The sequence below is a fragment of the Setaria italica genome, chromosome III (assembly GCF_000263155.2).
Source record: "Setaria italica strain Yugu1 chromosome III, Setaria_italica_v2.0, whole genome shotgun sequence".
Lineage (NCBI taxonomy): Eukaryota > Viridiplantae > Streptophyta > Magnoliopsida > Poales > Poaceae > Setaria > Setaria italica.
This window is the reverse complement of record NC_028452.1, coordinates 5,145,884-5,155,563: the sequence shown is the minus strand read 5'-3', so window position 1 is coordinate 5,155,563 and position 9,680 is coordinate 5,145,884. Positions and strand designations below refer to the sequence as shown.

The window sequence follows — 9,680 nt, the reverse complement described above, 5'->3', positions numbered from 1 at the left end:
ATGCACCATCCATCTAGGTGTTTCAAAAGAAAGATCACCTTATTAAGAGAATACTACAAATCCTCGAAAAATAGCTGACTTTTGTTCGCTCAGCATGTGAAACATTCTGACCGTAGCAACAGCGATGAGGTGGAAGCTTCAGCACCTTCAGAACAAGTTGTCTTACAGAATGATGTGTTGCGTGGCAACTGCAACAAAGAGCATCTTGTAGCCCAGCCTATCACAGGCTAGCAACAAAAGTAATGACAAGACTAGGCAAGAGCAATCCGGTTTCTATCAAGAAAGGTATAGAGATGGAAACATGACAAGCTCATTAAGTTACAAGGGAAACGGAACCCTCTGTTGACAACAATAGCTACAATCCGCTAGAGTTTGGTTGCAGTGGTACATCTTACACATTATAAGCAATCCATTCGCACCATCTGCGTTCTTGCTAATTCTTTAATGTCATGTCCATAATTTATAATCGCACAAGTGGCTTTCCTATAAGGCTTCCGCAGTGTGTCAATTCACAGCAGATAGGCTTCGTTGTCAAATGGTTACATAATAAAGGCCTAGTCAAAAGTGAAACGAACCCTAGCACTAGAAATGAAAAAAGTGGAGGAAAAGGAAGCTGACTAGGGCCCAAAATTTCATCTGCATCAGAATGTTGCGGCCTCACTCACCTCCACTTGTCTCTCAACTCCTTTTTCTCAGACCAAATCCAAGTAACAATAATGGCAGCAACCAAGACCGCAATTGTGATTAGAAGAAGCGCATAGCTGAATTCGTCGGTGAGGGAATCATAGGTTCTTGACGGAGCAAGCTGGGTGTAGAAGAGATCAACGCCGTATGTGAAAACAAGAGTAGTGGACTCCAACTTTGCAGGAATCGAAACGATTCCTCGCAGGGCTTCCACTTGATGAGAGTGAGTCACAAAAGACTGAAGGGTAAACAATGAGAAAAGTGTTAATCACCCATTAGCACAAGGTAAATCAGATATACATAAATTGAGTGAATGTCATCTCAGGAATGTGACTGATATAAGCAGACCACCTCAGCATTGAACTAAAAGTAAGTTATTTGTTATTCCACTTTATACACTCCAGACACGTCAAAGCATTAGTTGATAGTTTGATATGGCAATAAATTGGGCCCTTAGTTCAGAGATTGTTTCTTCAAGGGCTGAGTCATCCCTATTAAAACGGACAGCATTGTATCCATCACGAATCACAGAAAGAATTACTATATCCTATCCCTAGTATTCTCTTGCCCCCAAACTTTGCGACATGCTGCCTGAATTTTATAAATAACCACTGTGAATTAAGTTTCACAAAAACATGTTGCACTATATGAATTACAAGGATTACTCGCACCATCAATTTTATATATGAATTACCAGCAAAAAAAACCAAATACAATGAGAATCACCAGAATCTTAAACAAAACATCATAATTTGCAAAATATAAGAAATTTACTGATGTCCTAATCATAAAACCGAAGCAGAACTCATGTATTCTATGGACTTAATATGTAACCAAACAATAGTATTGTCAAGCCAAAAATATGGTGATAAACTGAGAACAGCCTGTACTTGAACTTGGTCATAATAAAGATAGAACACTTATTGTTGATTTCTCTAGCACAGGACTAATACAAACATGTCCATCCTAATTAAATATTGTATAAGAGGCAGGTGTATGGATCATCAGGACCAAAACAATACCTGGGGAATTATTGGCAAAGAATCTGTTAATGGTATAATGCCCTCTTCTTTCTCTTGTTGTGTGGGATTCGCTGAACGGCGTGGATCAAGATAGCGCTTATCAAGTGCCAAAACCTGCAGTAAGTTTGAGAAGAATGTTATTCAAGCATTCTTTACGCATATAAATGACAATCAACTCTCCATCTTAATTAAACTAAACACATTGCACAACCCATTTATATCCCGCATAATGTTGACCAAACAAATAGGTCCCACTAATCTTCAATGGATTGACATACGATGCATAGGATTTTTTACAGTGACTGAATGCTAAGCTTGAGTATACAAGTGGAGGTGGAGCTATGTTGGAATAGATCCTGATTTCTACATCACTGTTACCTCAGTGAGCTCCTGCCTTGAAAGCAAAATAGATTCATCTTACTAATGAATATTAGCATTCTGATATGTTATTCTAATTCAGCTAACAACTACACAGATGCATGGGAAAGGGGGCTCCACTTTATGGAACCGACAAGAATGGATTAAATTCCAGTACGCTGGACAAGCAGTAGAGACATGTTAAAATGCTGGTTGGATTGCTATGCAGCAACAAACTGGGAAATTCCTATGCACTTCACACTCTACATCAAGCCTACAGTACTTTAATAAAACCAAGTTCTATTGAATTAATAGTATCAAATCAGAAATATTAACAAAACAATTTCAAATAGTATTGAATCTGCTTGCAATGGTAACTTCTATGTTCTTAGTTATCCTTCAAAAAATGCTATTAGTTCATCTTCATTTACAAATTTTAAACAAAGGCAACACTATTACAGAGTGACTCTGAATAAAAGAAGTAGTAGCACACTACTCTATATACACTGGAAAAGTAAGCGATAAAGAAGTGACAACAGACCTGGTCGCCAATTGTGCCAATCAAAAGCTGCTTGGAAGTAATCCCCTTAGCTGTTTGTGTAACTGCCATTGCTTTTACTGAATGGGTGAAAAAGTATGATTGGGATTTTACCACCACCTCTGGGCGAGCATAAGATGTGATTGGTGCTGAAAGATTATGTTTCCCAAGTATGAGCTTCATGACATCTTTATTGTCCTGTGTAAAAGACCTAGTGCTGTTAATACTACCACCATCACATAACAAAAAAATCAGCTTCATAATTATGACCACATATTCATACCGCTCTGGATTGATCATATATCTCAATCACCTCCATTTCAAATCTGTGAGCTCGAAGATTAAAATAATGATAGACAACCCAGTTCTCGCTTAAAACCTTGAAATAAAGCATAAATCATGTTAGCGCTTAATAAAGCAGAGAACCTTTAAAAACCAGAAACGAAGAAATCCACAAAACCTTTCAGAATTCATTTGCTTTGTTGTGATTGTACGTGTTTCAAAACACAAAAACAGGGACTGGAAGCGCAAGCGGCAAAAGACTATACAGATGTACTTACTGCATGTACAGGGCCTTGTGCACCATGATGAGTCACACGATGCAGTATGCGACCGGTGACTGCATCAATAAGATATGCAACAAGCGAAGCTTCTTCTGGTAGCGCAGATCCAATATCACCAGCAGCTTTAGGAGACACAGTAGCAACAAAAACTAAATTCTTTGATAAATATTTGTACATCACATCATGATCACCAATTATCTTAGCTTGTGTATGAACAACCTTCAAATAAGACAAGGAAACAAAGAAAATATTATTTTATAATTAGTTTTCAAAAAAGATATTATAAAAATATTCCATGAATAAAAAGCAACAGAGGAAATGAGCAGACCTCATTCATCTTTCGTGTTTCAGAGATAGCAATCCTTTCGGAATCAGATGGAAAAATGATTGACCATATCTCCTTCGTACTGAAGCAGTACTCATCACCTTTGATATCACATGACTTCTGTAATGAATATCCTCTAATAACATTCGCCTGAATATCTACAGAATAGAAATACAGGTTCGGCGTTTCATGAAGAAATACATTAAGGGCATCCGGAGATTTCGGATACAAGTGAGCATTGGAATTGGAATCAACAATCAGATGAAGTCGCTGCTCAGATAAATCCTTCAGTGTCAAGGGGATAATTTGAACAACAGAATGGTCAAGCCTCATAGAGTTCAGTTCTTCTCCAGAATATGAATCAAGAATAGAGAAGACACCAGGTGCAGAAGATTCTGCTCCAGATTTGCCAACAACAAGTACCGATGGGTTCTCACGCATTATGCTGTGATGTGGGACCTGCCATTGATATATCCTTAAGGCAGAAGGCATTCCACCAAATCTGGAGGCACGAAGAGATGGCATCAAATTTGACCAGATAATGCGTCCATCTCCAGTGTGCAAAGCTATCACTTTGCCAGCCTTTGTTAGTACAATAAGGAGTTTACGAAATCCATTATGATCTCTTGTCATCTTATTTTTCTCGGAGCTTTTGAGTCTCAGTGCTTGGATTGCAGCAACTTCATCAGCATTTGCAAGCATTAGAGTTCCTTTGAGTTTAAGCATGTGTCCCTATGTTACCAAGAGAAAGTATCATAAGCTAATTCTGGGAAGAAAATCCAACAAAACGGGAGTGTCACATGCAGGAGCACATGCACGAATGCCATTGTATCAAAACATGAGAGTAATAAAAAAAAACATGGATAAACACCAACCAATTTCTTAACATGTTCTGAAATTTGTGCGCAAAAAAAAACATCAAATTCAAACTAAATTCATTAAATTAGATAAAGAAACTTGTGCTTAAACATACAAACTAAATAATGTCTTAACATGTTTGCTTGTATGCGCGCAAACATACAAGCAAGTCATTAAATTCTAGAGAATTTGAAAAGGATCTTAAATTCACCACAAACTTCACTTTTAAATCTTCTAGCAGACTTTCTGAAAGATCACTTATCTTAAAGCATTTCCTAAAAAACAAATAATAGATAAAATAAATAAATAGCAGTTTCTGTGGGTCACCTTAAGCCACTCAAAGAGATTGTGTTCCACATCCGCAACCGAGACACCATCCTTCTCAACAGGCAATTCTGATGTTGTTACATCAACTATAGAAGCAAGCCCATCCTCTCTGCTCCAAACAACCTCACCTTGTTGAATTAACAAGAGTGAATGATCTTCCATTACAACCAAAGCTCGAAAACCATGAGATTTGTCAGTTCGGATATAACTATTCAAGAAGACCTTCTCAACGTTGCCCCTATGATGATCTATATTGACCTTTTCTCTAATATTTTCATTGCTTACATCACTTCTAAATTTCACGATAAATTCAATTTGGGACCCCACATGTTGGACGACGGCAAAAGCTTCATCTTTTTCTGCTATTGTTAGTGCATCACTCACTGCAGCTGGTTGGTCAAATCTCTGAACTACTTCCAACCCATTAGTATCTTTAAGTTTTAGGAGGAAAACAGTAGAAGATGTTTGCAAAGTTATGACACCATTGGACAAAGATTGAAGTTTGAATGTTCCCGATAAGTCTTGAACAAGATCTGAAACATGCACCTTCTTGTAGCTAATTCTCTCACTCTTAAACTCGATAAGAAACAGACTTGACCTGGCCTTGTTTAATGCTACCAACACATTATCAGAACCAAGTACTATTTCACCAGATAATTCACCAGGTAGTGACTCTTGGACATCCTTTAATATTTCTCCAGTTTTAGCACTCAACTGATACAAAGCTAGCTTTGAGGAACCAGCAATTCCAAAAGCATACACGATATCATTCTCAGGCGATTGGAGAACCTGCTTGATTTCTAAGCTGCAGGAGGTTAAAAGTTAGGTTGGTATGGTATTCACAATGCCGTGACAAGAAAACGGGGCAGAATAATACATACCCATCAAGAGAAAACTCCTTTTCCCATGAAATCGCCCCATCAATGCTTGATACAGCATAAATCCATCGTCCAGCCGAAACTAAAACCAAATTATCCTTTGCCACTTTATTGTTTGACTGCAAAGAGTAAAGGTTCATCACTCAAGATAAGTGCTACAGGAAAACTAATTGTATTATCAATTCAGATGATGGAAAATGTTGCCCACACAGACCATAACATGCAGCTGTGGGTTTGATGCTGTGGAAGTTTTAAGGTTAGTCTCCCAGATCATCTGTCCATCTGGAAGATTCCATGCCCTCAATATAGTTCCTCCCGAAGAAAGAGTTAGAACATCTGACAGAGGATATGCCAAAAATCAGATTGCAATTAAAAATTTATGTAGAACACCATAGATGAACTAGTGAAGTAAACATATGCATATGAACTAAAAAAAAAGAAATAAGAACTAACAAAAAGGTGCCACTAGCCCACTACCTCCCATAAACAAATCTTAAAAATCAGGAAGAAACATATGTAGTCAAACTTCCTAATGCAGAGATAAACTGGGTCCATACTAACATAAAATGAAGTCGTAACTTGTAACCTATTCAAATAACCCAGAGACAAACTAGGTCCATACTAAAATAAAATGAAGTCATAACCTATTCAAATACATTTCGTAAGCAAAACAGAATTCCCATCAAGTATACCTTCAGATAATGAGTGGGTACTGGAAAAAAAAACAATTTCGATTTTTTCAATAAAAAAACAAGTCCGTTGGAGGAAAAGGTTAACAGCACTAGATGCCAAGCAAACAAGGAATCCCATCAGGAATGGAAGGAACCCAATAGAGTGAAACTAACAGTCAGCAGTAACAGAGAGATCTTCTCAGGAGCAAATTTCCAAAGGGAAAAAAACATTAAACTCACATTTTCCAAGTGATAGACTAAGCTGATCCAAGGGGTCATTCTTGTCAATGACATGTCGCCAAACTGCACCACATAAAATCCACAGATATTACGAAAAGGATTAAATATTTGCACATAGCATCCGTGAACCTGCAGTTTGATTTGCTATTGAAGGACAGGAAGACTCACATATATCTCCTGAACGAAGATCAAGAGAAGAGATCACATTTTCCTCTGTCAAGACCACAACACGCCTCCTTCCACTCTTCTGGCTATGGTAAACTGCTTGCTTTACTTTTCCAATGTACTTCTGATGCCTGCAAAGAAAATCAACACATTAAAATGGTTCTGTTGGATTTTTCTGACAAACTACATATAGCTAGCTACAAATCAAATTGTGTTAAGAGGTGCAGCAGGAGTGTTCACCTAAACGCTTATCAGTCGGTCATCTGTTGTTTAGCCAATTATCCGACCAAACGGAAAATTTAGATGGGCTAAACAGTCAATTAAACGGGCTATAAGGCTGATTAAACGGTAAAGGCTTGCCATTATGTAGCATTTAAATGGTATTTAAACAGGTTAAACAGTCGTTTAGGTGAACAACAGCTAGCAATAACTGATTCCACATCAAAACAGTGAACTCTAAGGCAGTTTACTAAAGAGTAAAATATAGAATTACACAACACCACAGGATGCATGATGAAATAAACATAGACTTCTCAATGGATTAGCGCAGCATGTTAGCAATTGTTATAGAGAACTAATGTCAAAGCACCCATAAACCTGATTGATTACAAAGGAGGAATCGTGTGGTGTATGCTAGTATATCAGGTGGATAACTGGATAACTACTTTATGAGGAAGGCCAGGATGGCACAAGGTTTAAATACTAGGGGGCTTTAAGGAGTAAGAGGAGTGAGATCATCAACTGAGAGGAAGAACATTTAGGGAGAGACAAATCCATCCTTCTTCACGATTAATAATTAAGAAACTTATCCCTAAATTAAGTAAACTTAACTCTAATGCAAGGAACATATTTAGAAGAAATTTGAGACAAATTACACAGCAGCTAAAGGTTCTTTACTCCCAACTATTTAATCCTAACTACTTTATGAACTACAGTAACCGCAAATTCGACTGCCTGCATTGCAGGTATGCACAGAAGGATGGTCCATGTTTTGATACTAGAAGTGGACAGAAACTACACTTGCTGAAAAAGAATTCGCAATGAATACATTGAACACAATTCACTAGTATCTGTGGTAAAAAAATCCTAACATTCAATGCAAACCATGAAAAGCGTGCATCAGGGAAACGCATCCAAACCCTAATGTTAACATTCTTCAGAAAAAACCTATAACCAAGCAACACACCATAAAACAAAGAAAGCACCAATTCACACAATACGCCCACCTAAATTGAGCGCACAGGGCAATCGGACCTCAGCACAAAACACAAACCAACCCAACAGTGCTTTATTCGGATGAAACTTGTCCATGAATCTAGCCCAGACACAAGTTTCCTGAGGAAAAACAGAGAAGTTTGAACTAGGATGCAATTACTGCACTCACTAGAGGATAGCGAAACAAACTTGCTCACTAGCCCGACACACCACCAGAATCATCTGCAAACCCCACCACTACTACAGAATTCACTTGGAAGCTCGTAAAAAACCACTCCCTGATTCGCCAAAACCTCTCAAATCTACACTGACACCGCGCACAACTCCGCGCAACACAATTCGAATCGCGATCTGAACTTGAAGCTCGAAGCACCGGTACGTCGCGCCGGCCGAACCAGATCTAAGCTACGGGCGAGTCGGATCTAGGCGAGCTAGATACATACCAGTCCGCGAGGCCGACTTGGTCCTCGTAGATGGCTTCGGCGAGGGTGGCGAGTGAGGCGACGAGGAGGAGCCCGGCGAGGAGGACGAGGAAGGGGCGGCCCGGCGGCGCCGCCATAGCGGCGAAGGAGGGGTGGTTCGGAGTCGAGCTCCGATCTGACGGCAGCGGAGGTGTGGCGTCGTTTACTGCTCGGGGTTGGGGCGAGTCATCGGGGACTCGGGAGTTATGCTGGCTGGGGAAGTGCCAGAGGAGCGGGCCCACGTGACGTGATGGAGGCCGGCTCGTGCTGGAGATCTCCGCCTCTCCGGCTGAGATTTTGCTTATCGATTCCAATGTTTCTCCAAAAAGATAAAATTATTGCTTGCATTTGGTCCTATTTCTGATGAATTGATATGTTTGTGCTGTAAATCTAGCCGTTCAAATGGCAACAAGTGGTTATAAAATCTGTATGCTCGGATCAAAATTGGCACGGTCCAATTGTGTTACTAATTGACACTTGGTACAACATACTTGTGGTTTTTATTGCGAACAAAAAGATAAATTATTGTACCGTCTACGTGTAAAAATTTTCATATTTATAGACATTGCACTATAGTCGGTTCAGGAGCCACATGTATAAAAAGGTTCTGAACTGAATAATGTATTGGGCGGTTATCTATTAGCAGCGTGATGATCGAATATTTCGATGTGAACAAGTAGAAAAATCGTGGAAATACGGTAAGTTTGTATTTTCAATGGGTTTTGGCTAACTAGTTGCTTTTGCATTAGCTGGCCTCTAGAAATAATCTATTTTTCCATTTTGCACTGCCATCCTTGCATCTGTGTCCGGTATCAAAAGTCATGGCTTTGCGCCCCTCTTGGAGGGTTAGAGATTTGAAAATTTCGATGAATCCTGATAAAATGAAAGAGAGGGGATGAGTAACAGATCAACTCAATATTCCTCTTAATAATAAGAGGTTGGTTGTCCCAAATTATTTTTAGCAATTGATGCTCACTCAGTTTTATACCTATATCATTAATTATTTTTTCCTAAGAAGTTCCAAAATAATTTTAAATTTTGGTCTTGCTACGACAAAGATTTAAACCAGTCTTTAAATTATTATAAAACTTCTGAGCTTCCAATTTTTTCGCAATGGTTTTAATAATAATGTATATATTAACTTAACTTATGAGCTATGACAATGTATGCTGAGTAGTATATATTTTACTTAACTAAACCGGTCACCCGTCCTTCCTTTAATCATGATACATGCATGTCAGAAATGATGGCTCTTTGAATGCATGCATGCAAAAAAAACTCTTGTAGATACTACTTTCTTCGTCCCAAATTATTATTTGTTTTGACTTTTCTATATACTTAACTTTTGATACGCACCTAGTCATGCATGTCTAGAT

General features: G+C 38.6%; 1 protein-coding gene across 1 annotated transcript; it reads right to left on the bottom strand.

The window, feature by feature from the left end:
* Positions 1 to 288: 288 nt before the first annotated feature.
* On the bottom strand, positions 289 to 8,502 carry LOC101757400 (ER membrane protein complex subunit 1). The gene is made up of 12 exons (XM_004960598.2): positions 8,287 to 8,502; positions 6,632 to 6,759; positions 6,464 to 6,526; positions 5,767 to 5,888; positions 5,556 to 5,671; positions 4,675 to 5,479; positions 3,493 to 4,221; positions 3,162 to 3,383; positions 2,885 to 2,980; positions 2,605 to 2,799; positions 1,707 to 1,820; positions 289 to 922 (listed from the first exon to the last, which is right to left on the bottom strand). Exons 1-12 carry the CDS (start codon positions 8,400 to 8,402, stop codon positions 662 to 664), a joined length of 2,967 nt encoding a protein of 988 aa, XP_004960655.1. The 5' UTR covers positions 8,403 to 8,502; the 3' UTR covers positions 289 to 661.
* Between the last annotated feature and the right edge of the window lie 1,178 nt (positions 8,503 to 9,680).

Bases quoted from the DNA above. Each gene is read 5' to 3' on its own strand.
- LOC101757400 (XM_004960598.2), bottom strand. From the start codon at position 8,402: ATGGCGGCGCCGCCGGGCCGCCCCTTCCTCGTCCTCCTCGCCGGGCTC. The intron at 5,480-5,555 runs GTATGTATTATT...AACCTCCTGCAG, and splicing joins AAGGAGTTTTCTCTTGATGG to CTTAGAAATCAAGCAGGTTC. The intron at 2,800-2,884 runs GTATGAATATGT...TCTTTTACACAG, and splicing joins TATATGATCAATCCAGAGCG to GACAATAAAGATGTCATGAA.